This window comes from Myodes glareolus, chromosome 16 (genome assembly GCF_982192425.1).
Source record: "Myodes glareolus chromosome 16, mMyoGla1.1, whole genome shotgun sequence".
Taxonomy (NCBI): domain Eukaryota; kingdom Metazoa; phylum Chordata; class Mammalia; order Rodentia; family Cricetidae; genus Myodes; species Myodes glareolus.
Window position 1 is genome coordinate 68,102,044 of NC_142041.1, and position 23,268 is coordinate 68,125,311.

Genomic DNA, 23,268 nt, shown 5'->3' on the forward strand with positions numbered 1-23,268 from the left:
TGCATTCTTCTACATACTGATATTCAGTTAGACCAGCGCCATTTGTTGAAGATGCTTTCTTTTTCCCATTGTATAATTTTGACTTCTTTGTCAAAACTCAGAAGTTCATAAGTGTGTGAATTTACATCTGGGTCTTCAAGTCAATTCCACCGGTTTGTTTTTATGTGAATACCATGCAGTTTTTATTACTACAGCTCTGTAGGAGAGCTTGAGATCAGGGATGGTGATGGCGACACCTCTGGAAGATCTTCTATTGTATACGATTGTTTACGCTATCCTGGATTTTTTGTTTTTCCATATGAATTGAGTATTGTTCTTTCAAGGTCTGTAAGGAAGTGTGCTGGGACTTTAAGGGGACCACACAGGATCTGCAAATTGCTTTTCGTAAATTTTTATTAAGTTAATCCTACCAACCCATGAGCATGGGAGATCTTAACATATTCCAATATCTTCAATTACTTTCTTCAGAGACTTGAAGTTCTTGTCATGCAAGTCTTTCACTTGCTTGATTAGAGTTACACCAGGGTATTTCATATTATATGAGGCTATTGAAAGGGAGTTGATTCTCTGACTTGTCAAAGCTCTTTGACTTTATGTGTATCAGAGGGCTACTGGGGTTTTTTTTTGGGGGGGGGTCTTTGTTTTTTGGTTTTTGCTTTTTTTAGTTAATCTTGTATCCAGTCACTCGGCTAAAGCTGTTTATCAGCTCTGGGAGTTCCTTAGAAGAATGTTTGAGGCTGCTCAATTCATATTGTCTGCAAATAATAATACTTTGACTTCTTCCTTTTTCAATTTGTATCTGTTTGATATCTTTTAGTTGTTTGATTGTTCTAGTTAGAACTTCCAGTACTATATTGAAAAGATATGGAGAGAGGGGACACCCTTGTCTTGTTCCTGATTTTAGCAGAATTGTTTAAGAGTTTCTCTCCATTTAATTTGAGGTGGCAAGCAGTTTGCTGTATATTGCTTTTATTATGTTTAGGTATGTCCCTTGTATCCTTTGTGTCCTTGATCTCTCCAAGATTTTTATTATGAGAGGTGCTGGATGTTGTGGAAGGCATTTTCAGTATCTAATAAGATAATGTGGGGTTTTTTTTCTTTCAGTTTGTTTATATGGTGGACCGCATTGACAGATTTTCGTATGTTGAACCAGCCCTGCATCTCTGGAATTAAGCCTACTTGATCATGGTGGATGATCTTTTTGATGTGTTCTTGGATTCAGTTTGCCAGTATTTTATTATGGTTGCATGATTTTCATGAGGGAGATTGGCCTGATGTTCTTTCTTTGCTGCACCTTTGTCTGGTTTGGGTATCAGGGTGACTATGGCCTCATAGAAAGAATTTGGCAATGTTTCTATTCTATTTGTTTTCTTCCTTCTGCTTCTATTTTGTGGAATAATTTAAAAGGTACTGATATTAGCTCTTCTTTGAAAGTCTGGTAGAATTCTGTGTTAAAACCGTCCGGCGCTTTGTTTGTTTGTTTGTTTGTTTGTTTGTTTGGGAGACGTTTAATGACTTTGTTTCCTTAGGGGTTACCGGTCTACTTAAATTGTTTATCTGTTCTTGATTTAACTTTAGTAAGTAGTATATATCAAGAAATTTGTCGGGGCTGGAGAGATGGCTCAGAGGTTAAGAGCATTGCCTGCTCCTGAGTTCAATTCCCAGCAACCACATGGTGGCTCCCAACCATCTGTAATGAGGTCTGGTGCCCTCTTCTGGCCTGCAGGCATACGCACAGACAGAATATTGTATACATAACAAATAAATAAGTAAGTATTTTTTAAAAAAAAGAAATTTGTCCACTTCTTTTAGTTTTTCTAATTTTGTGGAGTACAAGTTTCTTAAGTATGACCTGATGATTCTCTGGATTTCCTCCAAGTCTGTTGTTATATCCTCCTTAATTTTGTAGACTTGGATATTCTCTCTGTGTCTTTTAGTTTGTCTGGATAAGAGTTTATCTATTTTGTTGATTTTCTTGAAAACTCAACTCTTTGTTTCATTAATTCTTTGTATTTTTCTGTTTCTATTTTAATGATGTCAGTCCTCAGTTTGATGACTTCCTGATGACTACCCCTCTTAGGTGTGTCTGCTTCTTTCTGTTCTAGAACTTCCAGATGTGCTGTTACATTTAAATTCTTCATGAAGGAACTTAGTGCTAAGAACGTTCCTCTTAGCACTGCTTTCATTGTGTCCCATAAGCTTAGGTATGTTTTGTATTCATTTTCATTGAATTCTAGGAAATCTTTTCTTTCTTTCTTCCTTGACCCAATGGTTAATTTAGGAGAGAGCTATTCAGTTTCCATGAGTTTGTATGCTTTTGTTGTTGAAATCCAGTTTTAATATATGGTGGTTTCATAAGATACAGGGGGCTTTTTCATCTTTTTTTTTTTTTAAATCTGTTGAGACTTGCTTTGTAACTGAGAATGTGGTCAGCTTTGGAGAAGGTTCCATGAGGTGCTAAGAAGAACATACATTCTTTTATATTTGGATGAAATGTTCTGCAGGTATGTTAGGTCCACTTAAGTCATAACATCTGTTATTTCTCTGCTTAGTTTCTGTCTGGATGACCTGTCCATTCGTGAGAGTGGGGGTGTTAAAGGCTCCCACTATTATTGTGTGAGATTCTATGTGTGATTTATGCTTTAGTAATGTTTCTTTCACAAGTGTGGGTGCTCATACATTTGGGGCATAAGTGTTCAGGATTTAGATGCCATCTTGGTAGATTTTTCCTTTGATGAGTATGAAATACCCTTCTCCATCTCTTTCAATTAATTTTGATTGGAAGTCTATTTTGTTAAATATTACGATAACTACACCAGCTTGCTTCTTAGGTCCATTTGATTGGAAAAACTTTTTCCAATCCTTTACTCTGAGGTAATGTCTATTTTTGATGTTGTGGTGTGTTTTTTGTATGTAGTAGAATAATAGATCCTGTTTTTGTATCCATTCTATTTTAGCCTGTGTCTTTTTATTGGCACACTGAGTCCACTATTGACAGATAGTAACGACAAATGATTGTTAATTTGTTTTTTGTTGTTGGTGCCGGTGGTAGTGTGTCTGTCTGTCTGTCTGTCTGGTCTGTGTGTTTCCCTACTTTGGGTTTTGCTGGTGTGGGATTATCTATTGCCTGTGTTTTTGTGGGTATAGCTAAATTCTGTGGTGGGACTTTTCCTTCTAAGACCTTCTATAGGATTGGGTTTATGTATAGATGTTATTTAAATTTGACATTGTCATGAAATATCTTGTCTTCTCCATCTATGGTGATTGAGAATTTTGCTGAGTATAGTAGTTTGGGCTGGCATCCATGGTTTTAGAGTCTACAAGACATCAGTCCAGGCCCTTCTGGATTTCAGGGTCCCCATTGAGAAATTGGGTGTGGTTCTAATATGTCTGTCTTATATATGTTACTTGGCCTCTTTGTTCTATATGTTTTGTGGTTTGATTATTGTTCTATATGTTTTGTGTTTTGATTATTATGTGGTGAGGGGATTTTCTTTTCTGATACAATCTATTTGGTGTTCTGTAAGCTTCTTGTACCTTTATAGGCATGTCTTTGTTTAGGTTAAAATTTTCTTGTATGATTTTGTTAAATATATTGTCTGGGTTTCTTCTTCTTCTATTCCTATTATTCCTAGGTTTGGTCTTTTCATAGTGTCCAGATTTCCTGGATTATTTGCGTTAGGAATTTTGTAGACTTAACATCTTCTTTGGCTGATGAATCTATTTCTTCTATGGTGTCTTGAACACCTGAGATTCCCTCTTTCACCTCTTGTATTCTGTTGGTTATGCTTCCATCTGTAGCTCCTGTTCACTTACCCGGTGTATCATGATGGAGGCTTGCTTGTTTGAATTTCTGTCCTGCCCAGCCCCCCACAGCCAGTTGTTTAGTCCCACAGAAAATTAACCACAGAGGACTCAGTAAGTTATAATGCTGATTGGCCTGTTAGGTCAGGCTTCTTACTGGCTAACTCTCACATCTTGATTAACTCATTTTTCTGATCTATGTTAGCCATGTGGCTCAGTACCTTTTTCAGTGGGGCAGCTCACATCCTGCTGCTTCGGTGATCTGGGCAGGAGAGGGAGGAATCAGCTTCCTCCTTCCCAGAATTCTCCTGTTCTCCTTGCATCATTTCCACTTCCTGTCTGGTTTTCCCGCCTACACCTCCTACCTGGCCAATCAGCGTTTATTTAAAACATGATTGACAGAATACAGACAATTCTCCCGCACCAACCCGGATTTTCCATGTCCAGGATTCCCTCCCTTGGTGTTTTCTTTATTGCTTCCATTTCCATTTTCAGGTCTTGGTTTTTTTCATGTTTGTTTTTACTTGGCTTTCTTTTAGGGATTTACTGCCTTCTTCCAATTCTTTGTCTTTTTCAATTTCTTTAAGGGATTTTTTTTCATATCCATTTTAAGGACCTCTATCATCTTCATAAAATCATTTTTAAGGTCATTTTCTTGTGCTTCAGCTGTGTTGGAGTTTTCAGGTCTTGCTGTCATAGGGTACCTGGGCTCTAACGGTGTCATATTGTCTTTTCTGTTATTGTGCTCTTTCACTGGAGTTTAGGCATCTGGATTTGGGGCGATCACAGGTCTGGATGTTGATTCTTGCATTTGTCTTTGTTGGATGGGTATTTTGTTCCTGGTTTCTCTTTCCTCTCTGGTTTTATGGCCTACCTGGCCTGCAGTTCTGGTGACTAGCATGTCTTTAGGTCCAGTAGGATGTACCCTCTGAGGTTTTGGGAGCTAGGAGTGCCTAGGTCTAGCCTGGCCTCTGGTAAAGCCAAAATCTTTCAAAGTTATAAACCAAGATATGGAACCCAGGGGAGGGAGTGTAGACTGGGGTCCCCAGATTTGATCTGGCAGGCTTTAAAAGGGGTTTAGTAGGCAGTGGGCAGTTTCTTACCTGGGGTTCCTAGGATCAGCCTGGCCTCCCATAAAGCTGCCAGAGCTGTGGGCCCCAGTATGGAGTCCAGTGGAAGTGGTGCAGTCTGGGGCTATTGGGCAGGTTTTAAGAAGTTTTAGCTGGTGGTGGGTGGTGTCTTACCTGGGGTTCCCAGACTAGTTTCTGGTGCTTTAAATAATAAATTATTTAACCTTGCAAAAATCCATTAACAGTAGATTTCAAAGAAATACTGTTAGAAGAGGCTGGAGAGAGGACTCAGTGGTTAAGAACACTGGCTATTCTTCCAATGGACGAGGTTCAATTCCAGCACATACATGGTAGCTCACAGCTGTCTACATTCCAGTCCTGGGGGAGCCAATGCTATCTTCTGGACTCCTTAGGCACTAACACACACACATACACACATACACAGGCAAACACCCATACACCTGAAAAGAATTTATTTTTTTAAAAAAAATATAGCTAGTAAACAAAACAAAAATCAAGAATTTAAACGAAAACTTTCTGAACCAAAAGAGTATACTCTTACGGCAATGTAGCTGAAGACTCTCTACAACATGAGTCAATTGTGTTTTTAACTATTTACAACACATTCTTAGTTTATACTTGTGTGTGTGTGCATACAAATGTACATACATAAAATTCAAGGGCGAACATTTAAAAATTCCTCTCCATTCTTGGTAATGATTCACATTTCACACAACATTTTCCTTGCTATTTAAACTCTTTTTAAATAAATGTTACGTTTATAATTTGTAAATAAATTCTTTCAAAAGTCCTGATCACACAGTTAAATATTTATTCATCTTCTAATTTCAGGGTACTCTTCAATTAATTAAACCCAGAAACTCTAAGTGATGTAAGACTTTTCTCAAAAACTAAATCCCTCTCAATTCCTAACGACTGCTTGCATTTCTCTTCATTGCATTTTATATGTCTCTAAGATAGAAATGTACCAAAACCTTCCAGTAAACCCTAGAATTAAAACTAGCAGGATATTTTCAGCTTTCTTACTACTCTAAACCATTCCTGGTCAATTATTCTTAGGAACAAGCACGGGGACGAAGAGCTCAACTCTCCTGCTTGTGCAGTTTGAGAGCAGTCACAGCCGATGCCAGCCTAGACAGCGGCGAGGAGCAACTGCAGCCGCCGTGCGCACTACACACACTACCTATCCACGCATCCATTCGGTAACCCTGATATTCAGGCAGCTTGACAAGACAATGGAATCATGTAAAGAGCACTTCTGCACAATCCCACAGGCTGGGGTCCCATTCAGAAAGAAAGGAGAATGAGAAAGAGAGCTGAACACCATCACTCCTTCCTCCCTTCCTTCTCTCCTTCCTCCCTTCCTCCTCCCTCACCCCCCGGCTCCAGGCACATGTAACCAGCTATTTTCTGCACCTGATGCCAGGTCTTGGCTATCCCTGGGCTATGCCCTCAAACTGGGCAAAAATAAAGCCTTTCCTCCTTAGGCTGCCTATGGTGAGGTTGCTCACAGCCAGCAGGAAAGGCACAAAGACTGCATATATTTACTGGCTACCCACCATAGGTAGCACCCACACTGTGCTCAATACTCAGAACAAACCAGAACAAAAGAGAAAAGCTCATTCTGTTAGAGGAGAGCGCCAAAGAAAACTTTACCTTAACATGTACTAAATTAATACTGTCATATTAGAAATTACCAATGCTATTGAAGTCAGGATTAGACAGGGCATGGCGTCTTTGTTGTTTTGAGTTTTCTATTTCTCCAGTGAAAAAAATTAGTTCACTGTCTTACTGAATTGCACATTACAACCTGCAGTTATAACAGGGACCTAATAACTTTTTTGGGGGGGAGGGGAATGCCACAGGGCACATGTGGAGGTCAGAGAACAGTTAGCAGGAATCAGTTCTCTCCCCGTCAGCAGGCTTGGCAACAAAAGCCCTCCCACCCCCAAGTCACATTTTTAAATAACACTTTCATGATTTCATTATAACATAAACCCAGGCCAGTCATGAGGACATATAGGAGGTAGGAGATTCACAAATCTGAGGCCAGCCGCAGGTGATATTAGGGACCCATCTCAAACAAAACAACAAAACAAAATGCCTATTGTTGGAACTGTGTTAGAGCTTAAGCCCTGCAGTACACAGCTTAAGCTGTGGTTTAACCAACAGTACTGTGAGATACCCCAGGGAAGTGTTTTAGTACACCTTTAGGGTACTTACGGTAGAACTGAGATGTGATATCCCATGTAGCTCCTCCCCAACTTCATAGCCTCTAATCCCCACAACCTTGACCTGGGTGTGTATTTGATGCATGGTGAAACCCTATGGTTACAATAGCGTCTCACTAATGGAGCAATGAGATTTCATGTAAAGAACAACTTGATTCTGAAGGCATCACTGAAAAGCCTGCTCACTAGTTACACACAGAGCCCAGGTATAGAATGAGAACTCAACTGCAGTGTCCCAGTCTACATGCTACAGAGCCAAGACACTAAAATGGAGGCCACTCAGCCTCCTTACACCCTCCTCCCCGAGGCATTTCCTTCCTACTAAACCAAGACTTCCAAGAACCATAAACAAGAGATTGGTGAACTACATGTCACAATCAAATGCATTTACTCGTTGTGTAGCAAAATAATGTTATTTAAGCTATGTTAGATGAAGGAAAACTGTGCTTGGAGACTCCATACAGTATGAGCGGGGCAGAGCTAGCCAGAGCAAACGTAAGCTGGGGCTAATGTAAACGTAAAATGTCCTGGGGCTGCCAGGAGACACCTCACCTCCTGTAAAAACAGAGCACCCAAATTAGAACCAAATTCAGAAGGACAGGGAATATGGTCAGATCCTAGCTCTTTCCTCCATTAAACTGACTACTATTGGTTATATGAAATCCATGGATATGATTAAAACAGGGAGGTTACTGCAGGCCTTAGGAGGTGGAGAGGATGAGAAGGACACAGTTTACCACTGCCAGCTTTGAAGACGGAAGCAGCAGCTCCTGAGTCGGAGCACTGTGTCCCCACAGGAGGAAACAATGAGGAAAGTCATTCCCCAAAACATATAGAATTGAAACTTTCAATATCTTCTTAAGACTTAGACACTTAGACTCCTACTGTGCAATCTTGTATAGCCAATATGAAAATCAGTGTGGCAGTGCCTCAGGAAGATGGGAATCAATCTACCTTAAGATCCAGTCACACCACTCTTGGGCATCTACCCAAGGATGCTTAATCATACAAGGACACTTGTTCAACCATGCTCACTGGTGCTCTAGTCATAATAGCCAGAAATCTGAAACAACCTAGATGTCCCTCATCAGAAGAATAGATAGTGAAAAAATGTGGTACATTTACACAATGGAACATTACTCAGCCGTTAAAAAGTGAAATCTGCAGGTAAATGGGTGGAATTAGAAAAATTATCCTGGGTGAGGTATCCCCGATCCAGAAAGTGGTGCGGCTGGAGAGGAGGATTAAGTGGGGAGAGGGAAGAGAGAAGGGACTGAAGGAGGAGATTTTGGGAGGGACAACTAAAATTAAGGGCCATTTGAGAGGTACTATGAGAACCTAATATAGCAGAAGTTTTCTAAAATATATACATAGATGAAGGCAATCCAATAGACATCACAAACAATGGGGGAGACAGAGTCCCAACTGGCCATTTCTTGTCATCAAATGAGGCTTGCAGTCCCAGGACTGAGTTACATCTAATTGAGCTGTTGGCTAAAGGAGTCTCATGGGAGTTCAAACTACCCCCGCTGTTGCTATGACTATAGGTTGCTCCCCACAAACTGAAAGCAAGGCCCGGGAGCTGAAGACAGCAACGACACAACTCATTGACCATGGAGAAGTCAAGCTGGTGCCTACATAGCTACATTTTAGCATATTTGGTACAGGAAGGTCCTCTGCATGGTATCAAAGGGAAACATAAACACCCACCCAGCCTCAAACCCTCGACCTAAAATGGTGTCCTGCCTGCAGGATGTGCTAGAGCAGCGGTAGCACAGAGCTTGTGGGAGTAACCAGCCAATCTCTGATTTGACTCGAGGCCCACTCCATGAGATGGAACCCGTGCCCAACACTGCTTGGGTGACCAAGAAACTGACACTAAGAGCCCAGGGACCTAGGATAAATACTACTGTTCTAAAAAACAAGTGACAATAAAGTTATTCTTAATAACATCCTGCTATATTCCTAGCTCAGTGCCTTGCTCAGTCTTCTTCAGAGAAGTCTCCTTCCCCTGCAGCAGATGAGAACAAACACAGAGACCCACGGGCAAACAACTGCAGAGAGGGAGAGACCTTGAAACACTCTGCCCTGAAACAGGAAGTCTCTATGCCTCCCTTCAGGGTGAACCCAGGGAGGAAGAGGTAGAAACAGTGTAAGAACCAGAGCGGGTGGAGGACACCAGGAGAACAGGCCTTCTACGCTGGCCTAGGAATTCAGAGCCGCAAGCAACAGCACCGGCCTGCGCGCACGCCGTCTGCACCAGATCCCCTACGTATATATTATGGCTTCCAGTTTACTCTTTCGGTGGTGATGGAATAAGTGGGCCTGTTTCTTGGACTCTTTTCCTTCTGTCCAATTCCAATACTTTCAGTTCTTGTTTTATCTTTTATTTTATCTTACTATTAAAAAAAAAACACTACGGTCCTATAGGTAAAAAATTGTGTTGTAGTCACCGCATATGGCAAAAATCACAAAACTACGGCCTAGAGTCCTTCCCATCATTGGATCAAAGAAAAGGTTTGATTCTGAAATGATCCCTTGATCCAGAGAAATGTCCACATGTGTAATTTCCATAACCAAATCTAATTATTTTTTTAAATCCCAACCTTGTCCTTATGCCTATTTCCACTACTTCGTGTATCTAAACATTTTATTCTATTTTACAAGGGTTCACATTTCCATTTTACACTTCCATTTCATACAAATGGAAAAAAATTTTTAAAGAGGGTATTTTTGGAAAATGAAAGTGAAACACTGAAGGACCAAATCACACACTCAGCTCACAGCAGCAGTACTGTCATTCGCTGTCAATCCCCTATCCATTCAACTAAGATGTTTATGACAGCCCTGGAGCCCTTTCCCTGCGGGGTCGCAGGGGTCGCCCACCCACTAGCTCGCCTAGGATGACGCGCGAGGGTGCCCACTGCGGGAGGCCAAGGGGCGGAAGCCTCACCGGACTCCTTCCCTCGGGGACCCTGAGTCTCTGGCACAGCCTCACCGGAATGAGGCGGGGCGGGGTAGGGCACACTGCATCCCGCTACGCTCATGATGGCCCCGCCCCCGTTCTAGGCCCTCCCTCCGCGATGGCCCCACCCCCTGCTGGCCCCGCCCCGTGTTGTGCCCTCCTCAGTACTGGCCCGCCCCCTTGCTAGTCCCGCTCCCGTGCTAGCCCCACCCGACGCTGGTCCCGCCCTCCGTGCCAGCCCCGCCCCGTGTTGGTCCGCCCCCATGCTAGCCCCATCCCACGCTGGGCCCTCCCCCATGCTGGGCCCACCCCCATGCTAGCCCCGCCCCCGTGCTAGCCCCACCTCACGCTGGCCCCGTGTCGGGACGTGCGCCGCAAGGCCCACTCACCGGTCTGAGCTCCGCCTTTCGCTGCAGCTCCGAGTGTCGCTCCAGAGCGCTCGCGAAGCCGCCTGAGCGCGCCCGAGGAGCGGAGGAGTCGCCGATCACGCTCTCGGAACCACTCTCCGTGCTTGCATTTCGAAAGGGCTTGGAGAAGAGAAGCACTCTTAGGAATCGGCTCCCTGCAGCCCTGGCATGGTATCCACACAGCGCCGCCATGACGCCAGCGTGACCTCTCACCTCTGGCCTCTTACGTACGTTCGCGGGCCAGGGGGCGGGTCGAGGAGAGCCCCGCCTACGACCGTAGTGTCGGGCGAGTTTGTGGAGCGTGTCCTGAGGGCTAGATGGCTTGGAGAAGGCTTGTGCGGGGACACGATAGCTGCTGCACCCCACGGTCTTCAGAGGTCTTCTTGATTATCCTGTTGGAGTTGGAAGCCCCAAGCTCGTCCGCGCCTCCTGTCCCTCACTATCCAGCACTTTTGAATGTGTCGCGTTTGAGACTAAAATGTTTAGTATCCGCCCTCCGACTTTGTAAGATCCAGGAAGGAGACTGCCTTTGCAAATGGACATAAAGTTGTTTGTGAAACTGGTGGCAGGTCTTCGTTGGACACTTCTGTTGTCAGTCACCCGCATTACAAAACAATCTGAGTTTTATCCGGGATGCCTACCATCCCTTCTCGTGAGTTAAGTTTCAGAATGTGCCCAGGTATATCTCTTCCATAACCGCACACAAATACTTGATACTTTTTGTTTGTTTCTCTTCGGCATAAATCCCCAGAATTTGTCCACCACCTGACATGAAGTGTTTGCCAATTAAGTGGGTGTACTCATTTTAGAATCAGTTTGATATTAGCCTACAAATTACTAAATCTGGGACATGTGTCACAGTTTTCTATGTAGTTTGCAAACAAAAACTTTTCTTTTGGACTCAGGGTCTCATGTAGCCCAGACCGGTTTTGAGCTCACTATGTAGTGGAAACTGACATTAAACACATGAACTTCTCTCTGAATGGTGAGATGTCACAAGCACCGTAACCACCAGGACAGACCCTTTCTACTACTTTCGGCTGTGAATTTAAATCTTCCTCCGTGTCACAGTTGTAATAGACCTTGGGATGCTGCATAATTTTGAGTCACTTAAGCCTCAGCATTAGTAGCCTTTGCAGGGAGACTCCTCAGAAGTCAGTCAGTGCTGGAAAGGTAATCTATCCAGGTGAGGTCTCACCCTACACACTTAAACTCAATTCGGCTAACAGCTGCGTGGATTCTTGTCAAAAATGTCATTCTCTATGGCTATTGTTATTTCCAGTCCCTTCCAAAAACAGTGTGGCAAATTGTACAGCATAACCAGTGACCGTTAAGAGCCCTTTGCAGTCCTGAGTAACCTTTGTCTTGGGCAATCCACCATCATGTTGCTGATTTGATTTCCCTGTGTGGGAGAGTGTAGTGGTATTACATTTGTATTTTAATAAATAAAGCTTGCCTGAAGATCAGAAAGTAAAAGAGCCTGCCTGGTCAGTCTTACAGACCAGGCAGTGGTGACACACACCTTTAATCTCAGTAGCCACACTACTTTGCCACAGAAACCTGGCAGTAGTGGTGCATGCTTTTAATCCTAGCCCTAGAGAGAAATTTAAGACGGGACGAGCTCCCAGACACAGCCTCATTCTAAGATACCTGGAGGCAGAATCACAATTTAGGACTAAAGTAGAGATAAGAGCCAATGGCCGGCTGTTTTGCTTTTCTGACTTTCAGGTTGAACCTCAATATCTGTCTCTGAGTTTTTATTAATTGTGCTACAATGCAGCGAACTGATAACCAGTGCCAAGTTTAAAGAACTGCTTTGTAAACTAAAATCTTACCAGTGCTTGCCTGGCATGCCAAGGCTCCACACTGTCTTCAGTATGAAACCTACAGGATAGAACAAATGAGGTACTAAAGTCCCGTCTTTCATGAGTAATGTCATAGTCATGTCCTGCCTCACCTGGAGGATAACCCCGGAAGACTAACAGAGCTATCGGGGGGACAACTGCAGCTGCTCATTCTTCTGCTGGTGGGCTGTTTGCACTCTCAGGAGAAGTAGGATAGACCTTGAAGTTTCATTTTTACTTGAAGCACCAAATGGCAGATTAGAAAAGTGGGGATTCATATACAAGTTTTAACTGGAATTTCTCTACATGGTGGATTGTGCTCATCGATAAACCATGGGTTATCGAGAAAAAGCCCAATCCCATCAGAACCTCACAGTAAAACTATTGCTGAAGACACTGCCCGTATTCATCACAGAACATGAGAAACCAGGTAACGCTCCATGCACTAGAAGGCGCTCTGCACGCTGCTGAAAGGCAATCGTCAGTTCACCTAGCTGTAAACTCCAGTAGCTACCAGCATGGCAGACTATGCCCAAGCATGCCACGGTAGCGTGAATGTTACGGAAGTAATCAAACACTTCCTGGTTGGACTTCTAAGACTCGCTCCAAGGAGGTAGCACCTGGGTGCTACAGCTCTGGCCAAAAACAGTCGTTTTGCCACGTTGACATAACATCAAAGTGCCCTCTAAATTCCTCCAAATCACTGACTCCTGCAATTCTCAGACCTCATCAGAAGTTTGTGTGCAATGGATGCTGGTTAACAAGAAACAGCTGTTCCCAGTGCCTCTGGAGTGCTCAGCCACAGCGGGACATCTGCATCCCCATTCCACACCATCCCAGGGCTCAGGGACCATCTTGTAAAACCTGGTAAAAAGACTATTAGACCCAAGAAAGCACAAGGCCTTCTTGACATGACAGGATCGCTTCACTCAAACTCACAGCAGCTATGGCTGCCCAAGTGGGGCCTGCACAAGACCTTAACTTCTAAAATAGATGGGGAAAGGGGTGCTTTGGCCCACCTCTAACTCAGGAGCTATGGGCAGTTGCTAGCTTCTGGGGGAGAATGAGGTTGTTTTTTAGGGTGTGGCTCCTGGTAGGTTGACTACACTCCAGTGGATGGCCCAATACCAAGAAGTATGACAGCACAAAGTGGAATCAATGGGTATTAAATTAAAATTAGAAAATAAACATGAAGTTGGGGGTAGGGATGTAGAAGCAGATACAGGAGTTGAGGGGAAGAGATGTGAATGAAAAATAAAGTCGGTGGAATTGAAGGGGTTCATATATGTTCATCTGTATGGGGATGCACATGTCAGCACGCATACCCAAATTATAGTCTTTATTGCTTTCAAACTCTTCACAGAAAAATAGCGTATACTTTAAAAGATCCAGAAATAGTTCAAATTAAACATTTTTCTGTATTCCCATAATTACTTTGAGTTGCTAAGGTCATAATCCAGTTAATGAGTTCTCTCTTCCCATTAATTTCTTGAGGTTCTAAACCATAAGAATTCTAGCTAGATTTGCCACAGACCCTGTGAGTTAGGGAAACTGTGTGTGGAAGGCCTCAGGGATCTTCTCTCCCATTACAGTTATGTCCTTAAATATCTGAGATTCCACAAATATTTGAAGTTTCTCTTTTGCTGTTTTCTTATCCTAAAAAACACAAATCCCAGTAAAGTGGTCCTGACCTCTTAGGAATATTTCTATTAATTGCTATGTTTCAAATTTCTGAAGTATCTGTGAATTCATAATGAATTTCTCACAAATATTTTGAATATTTCTGAATATTCTAAAATTCATGTTTAATTTTTTTGTTTTTTGCTTTGTTTTGTTTTTCGAGACAGGGTTTCCTCTGTGTTAGTCCTTAATCATTATTATGATGTTTTCTGATGAGGCAGGGTTCTTACAGTAGATTAACTTTTTAGGTTAAATGTAGGAAGATGTCCAGAAATATGTTTCTCTAATTTTTTTCTTTCATACTGATTCCCCAAATTTATCTATATCTTACTTACCCACCACTATTGTTTTCCTCATATGAGAAATCTCTTTATGAAATATGAATATTTCTTATGAAGATAGCTGCCATATTACTATATTTTTGCCTGGTTACAAAAACAGTGGGTAAGACACCCAGGAAATAATCTGTTGAAAAGATGTTGGATTGGGGGGGGGGGAAGTGGTTATACTGAAAAATCACAGTATTTCTCTAAAGAGACAAATTTCCAGGATACCAGTTGATTTTAGAATACAAATTTTATCCAGACCATTGTCCTCTTAATAAGCACTGAAACCTAGACTACTGATACACAGACTTTATTGAGATTTGTCACATACAATAGAGCATCCAAGTAGCAATCAACAATGGCAGCATGTCCTTTTGTAACGACTGACACTTGTGGCTTTTCAGACTTGGTCTGCAGAAACTTTATCCTCAGTTAAATCTAGTCATGCTTTTGAAAATGCTTTAGGTCACTCCAAGCTTGGCAATTACCATTTGGCATGGACAATGATAAAATCACAATAGATAAATACCAGACAGACCTCGTAGCCATAAACATAGACAGCAAAAGGAAATGGTAGTGAGTCAGTAGTTACCACAGTTATGGGAGGAGCTTAGCAGAGACATCGGAAGCCTTGATTCACAAGCCCCAAGATCTCTCCAAGCAGGGGCCGTATCTACAGTAGACTTTACATCACTTACACACTGAAAACACATACGTGATGAGCTCATTTGTATTAATGCCTTACATCCTTCGGAGTCAACAATACCTCAGTATAAAAATATTCAAGTTGTACTTCTCATAGAACCTTCTGTGCTTCCTAATGGGTGCTAAATGGATTTAATGGAGGCAGCAAGTTCCCCTACGGTAATCGATTTTAGCATTTTTACAGCAATCTAGACCTAAACACATTTTTAGACTTTTGGAATTATCAGTGACAAGTGTGGTCACATTTCAACGTATAGTAATGTATGCTTGACTCACAATGTTATTTTGTCAGTTTGCCTGAAATTAAATTTTAATCTTATAAAAAATGTGTAAGAGTGGCATAATAAATAACGAGTATGTTGAAATGGTAGCTGCTAATCACCAAGGACATGGGGGGACCCCACACTCATGCCACTGGCAGACTGAGTTTCTGCATGGTTTTAACTGCAGAACTACTCAAGTATGTACACACCTGTCTGCTTTAGTCTGGTGTGCTCAGAAACCCAAGATATGGTCCACATACAAAAACTGTTTATCCCAGGAAAAAAAAGTGTAGCTGGTGGTCTCTCCTTTAAAAGTAACAAAATAATTCCAAAACTTTTAATTACCAGAATTTAGAAGAACAATTTTAGTTAGAAATCAAGTATAACAGACTCAAAAAGGAAAAATGACTTGTATAGAAAAGGATCGAAAAGAATCCCAGATGTGGAGTGATTCTGTAAAACCGAGGCTGCAGTCACCGGCAGCTTCCTGTCACCCCAGAGTGCTGCCGTCTCCTACAAGGGGCGTTTCCCTGGCGTGGAGGCGAACGTGCTCCCACTTCGTTCAATTCACAAACTATTTGGTCAAAGAAATAAGTAAAGCTAAATGAAAGCACATCTGGTCGAAATCTGTGGCCATGAACACTGACAAGATGTGCTTGATGTCCCTTGCAGCACCTGGCAGTGGGCAGCAGGATATGAGCAGCAGGAACTCAGGGCATGGCCTCCGTCTGCACTGGAGGTGGCTCCGTGGCCTCGGCACTAGTAGCGTTCGCGGTGGAATTCAGGACCTCTCCAAAATCACCGCCGGCAGGCTTGGCACCCCCTACTTTAGACTTTAAAAGTGGGGAAAAGAGAAGAAGACATCATGAAGCAAAATTAACCACCTCTGCAGAAAGAAACTCTAAACTGACTTTCAGGAACAAACTGGGCGTCTCACGACTACTTCCGTGTGGATCTACGTGCTGCTGTAGCGCTCGGGGTAGTTTAACCGTAAGACACAACAAACGGAAGATAAAAGTATCTTTCCTGGTGCACTGTAGGGTTCTCAGCCATTTCCTACATAAGTCTGCCTACAGATTCAGCATCATCTGGGGGCTTGTCAGACACGGAGTCGGAACTGGAATCTTAATGCCAGAGGTACACTAGAAATTTGTGACGCCCTACTCCAACCTCCCAGACCTGAAACTGTCAATCAGTATCGGTTTGAATGCTACATATGCCTGATTTTTTTTTTTTCCAAAACGCCTAGATGGGTGTGGTGGCTCGTGCCTATAACATCAACACTTGGGAGGCTAAGGCAGAGGACTGCCGGAAGTTTGGTCTCTAGCCTGGGCTATACTGTAAGTTCCTGTGAGGCACTGTCTCGGGTCCAAAACCCCATCTGTTACTAGTATGTCACTTCATGCTTCTCAGTGCTCGCTGCCTGTTACATGTAATGACTAGACAACACAAGAGCTACATGAGGAAACCAGCAGTGACCAAGAATGCATGCTCGGTGGATTCAACTTGAACTTCCGGTTTCCCCAGTCTTAATTCAGTGGGCGAGTCTAAAAACTGGAATCTAACTGAAAGTTTTCTCTCTTCATCTGCCATTCAAGTTTTGACTTAGATATTCTGCATAACTTACATGCACTATTAAATTCACTGAAATATGTCTTTAACTATAAAAATTGTTACAACTCCTGGCAATTTAGCAGAAGTAAAGGAACTCCCCACAGTGGGCTGCTCTTCCATTCATCTCTCCTCTTCAGAAGAGCCAATGAAACCCTCCAAGAAAATAATCTTTATATTGTTTTGCTTCACTGCTTGCTCTATAAAATTCTAAGTAAGAGTGATTGAAATATTATGTATCTTACTATTAAATTTAAACATGTAAAAAGAAATGTTCAGCAACAGCACCTCCATAGCTGACTGGCCCAACACATGAGCTGCGCGTGAGCCAGTCTCCGGTGCACAGCATACCGCTTACTCCTGGTCTCCCTCCTATGCTTAGTCCCATTAGACCACCCGGATCCTTCACTATCCTCTTTGCCTAGATCGCAACTCCTGCCTCTCAGCAGCTCTCCCTCCAGGTCTGCATGGTGCCCTCAGCTGTCCCCGTCATAGCTACCCACATACCTAAAAACTGCAGGAAACTGAACCCATCCAAAACCGCAGTGCACAGACATGCTGACACAAAGCTTAAACGACTCTAAGTATACTTTGGCAAAATTATCCAAGGCATATGACTACAAATGTCTTTAGCAATAACTGTTCAATAGACTTTGGAATGTTACTTTTTATGTTTTTCATCTGGGCTGGACAGTTATGTTTACTTGACCCAAACTATAGTCACATGACAGGAGGAAATCTCGATTGAGAAAATGTCTCCATGAGACCAGGTTGTAGGCAGGCCCATATAGGATCTTCTTAATAAGTAGGTGATGGGGGAGGGCCCAGCCCATTGTGAGTGTGGTCACCCCTGGGCTGGTGGTCTTGGGTTCTATAAGGTGGCAGGCTGAGCAAATCATGGGGAGCAAGCTATGTTGAAGTTCCTTTTCTTCCCGACTTGCTTTTGGTCATGGTGTTTCATGACTAAGACATCATCCAAAACATGCAAAGTCGGATATGACAAATGGACTATACTGGAACCCATAGATCGTTAATATAGCAAGTGGCTGGGCAGTGCTTCCTCATCTCTGGGATCAAATGCATATAAGCTGCTGATTTCTGATGAGCTATTCCAAAAACTAAGAAGACAAATGTGAAAGAGAGGCAGGGAGAGTCCAAACAGTCTGGAGAACTGAGTCACTGCAAACCGTGACTCTTTTTGCATGCAGCTTCTTTTCAGATGTATGACCTGACACCAAGATGAAGAAAGCCAGTCTCATGTACCAACCTGGAAACATGAGTGTGATGTATGTATTCATCCAGTGCACACCATGCAACAAGCAAAGGACTATTGAGGCCCCTAAGCAGTATTATTGAACAAAATGAAGGGTCCCTGCAATCGTGGGTTCACAAACAGGAAGCTGTAAGACTGTGTGTACAGTGTGATTCTACAGAGAAGAGGTCCAAGCTAAAATCCAGATCACTGCACAGTGTCTGATCTTTCAGTAAGTAAATTCTGCCTTTTCATATAAGACACCTTTTTTCTTTTTGCTATTGGTGTATTTTGTTTTTGTTTCTTTTTAAGACAGCATTTCATTGTCTAACAGTCTTGGTTGTTCTGGAACTAGTGCTGTAGACCAGGCTGGCCTTGAACTCAGACATCCACCTGTCTCTGCTGCCGAAGTGCTAGGATTAAAGGTATGTGCCACCAGCCCCCAGCTATGTAAGATACTTTTAAGAATAAGTGACTCTTCTGGTGTTCTGAAAGACTAAAATAAATATGAGGTTTTTTTTAAACTTATGTTCTTGAATAAGGTCTGTCTCTCTCTCTCTCTCTCGCCAAGGATGGTCTTGAACTCATAAGTCCTCCTTTTCTACCTCTCAAGTGCTGAAATTCCAGGTGTGTATCATTTATATAAATGAGACTGCCAGGCGAGGCTCACTTATTTAAAATAATAATATGTCAGCTCCAAACTATATCCAGTGCAATGAAGAGAGTTGGATAAAGAGACACCACCCAGGCTGCACACAAACACTGGAACGGAGCATCAGGAATTTTCACTAGGCACACATGGGCATCATTTGTGACTCTAATAAGAGTTCACAGAATCTTTTGGCTTGGCTTGCTTGTTTTCTGTTTTGGTGGTTTTGTGACAGGGTATGTAGCCCAAGCAAGCATCAAACTCGAGGCAATGCTCTTGCCTCAGCCTCCAAGTGCTGAGATTAAATACAGGAGCCACTATGCCCAATTTTCAGGGTTGATTACTTGGTCATAATTTTGGAAATAACACAATTTATAAAGCTACTCATTATGGAAGGATGTGTACCTCCAATGGAGGAATCAAAGGAGATAGATATGATCAAGATACACTTTATAAATGTGTGAAATTGCTATACAATAAGAAAATACCCTTAAATAGAAAAGACAGTGACTAATTTTTCATATTTTAATATCTATTATCATATTAAAATACTAATATTTATATTAACTATTTAATATTGTGTGATTTCTAGATGAAAAACAGCACAAATTCTTGTTTAATTATAGAATATTTGAAATTTTAAAAAAATGCATGAAAAATTGCAGTTTTATGTTATCCAAAAAAATCACAAGAAAACGAAAAAAAATCATGCAGTGTCCATTAGTGGCACGCAGGGTACAATTCTTAAAGTTCTCTAAAGCTTTATGGAAATGACAGAAGGTAGCAAACAGTGTATCATGAAGATAGTGTACCTCTGTACTTACCTTTAAGTTTTCAACCTTTTCTTCAAATGACTTGAAAGTTGGAGAGTTTCTATGAAGATAGAAAAAAATAAAATTACAACCACTGTGAAGAAAAATTCTCTGAAGGATCAGAAACAACAGCATTTCTCTTTGTTGATATTCATAATTACCAAGAGTAGGTATTTATCTGCATATATGCACAGGTATCAACACACACACTTCCTGTGTGAACCAGCTTCTGAGCTAATACTTCTACATTTGTCATGAAGACAGTCACTCTAAGATATAAGTGATACTGTCATATAAGCAGGTACAGAAAAGGAAGAAGGCAGACAACACCAGCGCTGTCACCTTCCTAAAGACTCACCAGAACCAAGAAAATGCCACTGTGAGATCCCCTGAACTTAGCAGTATACTTTTGAACTCTGATTTAGCGCCTCTTCTTGTAGGGCAAGATTCCCACAAGAGCACACAGCACACTACACCATCAAGACAAACTGAGATTTCCAGGGATCCTAATTCCAAAAGAATAGTGTCAGAGAAGGAACCCAAAGAAAGCAGAGAGTTCAGAAACTTATCTCTCCTCTACACTTTAGGCTTTTGTCTCTCACCCATGGGATCCTACATAGAATCTTAAATACCCACCCTGTTACAACGTTAGAAGGGCACAGAGGGGAACAAAGCCAGTGGTTGTTACATGTGACACCCCACCTCCCCCACCCCAGGCCAACTGTATTAGCAGCTCTCAAGAACACACTAGGAAAATGAACTCTCAGCCCAACACCTCCTCTAGATTCAGAAACTCTAGGGGTGTGGTTCTGGCGTGCAACAGTGCAGCTACCCTCCAGGTGCTTCCTGTATAGACTTAAGTGCAAGCCAGGGATCTCTACTGTTCTGGAGCCTCTGCTCCCTAGGCAGACTAAATTATGGCTGATTACCAATGCCTGCTGATGAAAGCTGGCTCCAAAGGCCACTTTAGGATGAGCAGAGTTGGGGGCTGGAAGCTAGGGTGGGGGTTGAACCAAAGCTCACAGAGAAGGGACAAAATAACCCTGAACCACTAAGACAGCTTCATTCTACGCTGGCATGCGCTTTTCAAGTCAGCTGGTTTCGAATAGAGATTTTATAGTAACTGAAATAGTAATTCTTAAAAAAGAAAAATCATGTTTTGGATCTCATGAATCTATCCCAACATTGTAAGAAAAGTAACTGTAGATTGTACAGTGTTAATGCACAGGCTATTAGGAGACAGAATTCTAGCTCCCTAGTCAGTGGTTTGAGCATCCGTACATCAGGCAGGAAGCATCTTGTAAGGACATACGTTACCTCATAGCAGGCATGCTAATCGAATGCTGAATGGAGCGTATACTGAGAGGCAGCATTAAAGGAAGACAGAAACAAGTTAGTATGCAGTGATCCAGCAAAAGAAGCTGACCCACTTTCTGATTAATGAAGCTTCTGGTAGCTCATTCTTTAGGCACTGTGAACAATGGTCTACTTTTTGAGGTGAGAGGGCAATATCAAAGCTATGCCACAAGAATTTACTTCCATTCATAAGTCAATGTCAACCCAATCATTATCAGCGCTAATAGACAAGTATGTCCTCCCCAGCGCTGTAAAAACTGTCAAGTGCTTTTACCGGATCTAGAAGGCTCAAGGCTCAGAGGCCAAATCGTAACCCAAGGGACAGCAGAAAACTGAGAGTGGAACGTGGACCTTTAGGAGTCCCATTCAGGGTTCACCACCACCCCTCAAAAATGAGGTGTACACATACACACACACGCACATGCACACGCGCACACATACACAACCCTGAAGGGCCACAGTGGTATCTGTTTCAGCGCTGGAATGGGCCAGTTTCTAAATCTATCACCTATTTGGTAACTAAGCAATCACAAATTCCAAAGCACTCCTTAGCAGTAACCGCATCAGTTCTTCACTAAGAGATGCTTACACTTGGTCTCAAGACTTCCCCCCAAGATCGTTCAAGTACCATTCAGCTCTGTCTGTATTCAGGGGTTTAACTTCTACCCCATAACAGTAAGTCCACTGATTGGCAAAGCGTCTGAGCCTGCTCTGAGCTACCTTCCCTAGAAAGATGAAAATATCTTCATTCTTGGGCTCCGAAAAAAAAAAATAATAATAAAAAAACCTTTGCTCTTGTTCAAACTGTTAAGTAATCTTTCCTTTTGGTAAAGCGAACAGTTCAAACATCAATCCTTAGTGGCACTGAAAAGAATCTGTGAGTCTACGCCTAAGACTGCTGTTACAGATGGCAACGTGTTATATGCTATCAAGTCTAGCCTGACATATACTGTCTAATTACACACAGTCTGATCTGGATGTACAGGATGAAAACTCTGGAACAAAGAGAATCGGGACACCGCTATGCCATCTGTCACACCGTAAGTTCTCCACCCAACAGAGGGGGCGCGAGCTATGACTGCATTCTGGGCATGAACTACCCTGGAGGAAGTTACCAATTCTTCTACTTGATCTTCTCAAGTACACTAATTGTAGGGCACAGATTAATGAAAACAATCGTAAATTCTTTACAGCATAACTTGAATCATCACATGGATTTCCTTGGGCCCTTCTAAAGAACGGGCTGGGAAGAGCCAACACCCACAAAACACCTTTGACCCCAACTCCTGTGACACATCGGGGAGCACCCTCAACACTTCTAACCTCCTGCCAAGATGCAGACTGTCAGCACCGAATGGGGTGTGGGAACTGCCACAACAGACAGATCCTGAAATCCGGCAGGAAGCGGATCTTTGAACTGGAAACCACATCAACTTAAAGTCTGTGGAGGAACTGCCAGACCATGAACGAGCCCTAAGAACTCGGGGGAAGCCTGATTGCCAAGAATAGAGAAAGGGAAGCGCAGACACGGTTAGGAGGGAGAGACGGTTGGTTGTGCAGGTACACCTGAGTTGGAGAGGGCACACTTTCGGATTGCCTAGGTGGCCAGGTGCTACCTCAATTTCCCAAGCTTTTTGCTTTTCGAGTAGTTGGGCTGGTTTGAGTGGGGTGGGGCTGGGCTTGCCTCTCCCCACTCCTTGGTTTACAACACTGTTTTTATATTTGTGCAAAGTCTTCCCCTTTGCACTAAGCTAATACATGTCATTTTCCTCCACGAAAGCACTCTTCACCAGAACACTCACTTCAAGAGAAGCTACTAAACTCTGGCCACGGAAGGTGAGTAATGGCCAAGTATGATAAATGACTGTGCGTGGCATTCAGACAGTTTAACAATATTAACAAAATGAGGAAATAGTGGGTAAAGTTTAAGCTTTTAAAAGTCCCAGACAAATCTAGTTACTGTTCCAACAGCCATATAAGAAGTTTTTATTTCCCCTAGCAGCCAGGCGGCTGGGTTTTCTCAGCAGCACACAAGCTAAGACATATTAAATATGCCTCAGACAATATATAGGAAAAGACAAGGACCTGTTTATAATAAGGCTTATTTTGTGGGAAAAAAAATCACTGGGATAAATCGGAATACTTTTCTGTACCTATAAAAACAAAAACAGAATGAGATCAATTGCCAGAGATGGCTTTGAAGGCAAGGTCTCTGCTTCTGAGAGCCATCTTAGTGGGAAGGACAAGGCATGTACGTGAGTCCAAGCCCACT

General features: G+C 42.5%; 2 protein-coding genes across 9 annotated transcripts in view; both read right to left on the reverse strand.

Moving 5' to 3' along the window:
• Mrps28 (mitochondrial ribosomal protein S28) overlaps positions 1–10,733 on the reverse strand; it is a 124,856-nt gene extending 114,123 nt beyond the window's left edge. The window contains exon 1 of one of the 2 annotated variants that reach the window (XM_085677383.2): positions 10,481–10,733. In XM_085677383.2, coding sequence (XP_085533509.2) covers positions 10,481–10,690 — 210 coding nt within the window. In that variant the 5' untranslated portion in view covers positions 10,691–10,733. The remainder of the gene's footprint in view (positions 1–10,480) is intronic. The other variant, XM_085677382.2, reaches the window with a different exon arrangement.
• A 3,909-nt stretch (positions 10,734–14,642) lies between these two features.
• The window catches only part of Tpd52 (tumor protein D52), an 89,193-nt gene continuing 80,567 nt past the window's right edge, over positions 14,643–23,268 (reverse strand). For 5 of the 7 annotated variants that reach the window (XM_087897252.1, XM_087897251.1, XM_087897253.1 and 2 more), the window contains exons 5-6: positions 19,653–19,701; positions 14,643–16,149 (exon numbers count right to left, since the gene is read on the reverse strand). In XM_087897252.1, the coding sequence (XP_087753378.1) occupies positions 16,027–16,149; positions 19,653–19,701 (172 nt within the window). In that variant the 3' untranslated portion in view covers positions 14,643–16,026. Of the gene's footprint in view, positions 16,150–19,652; positions 19,702–20,957; positions 21,000–23,268 lie in introns of all 7 variants that reach the window. The other 2 variants (XM_048419987.3, XM_085677379.2) reach the window with 1 other exon arrangement.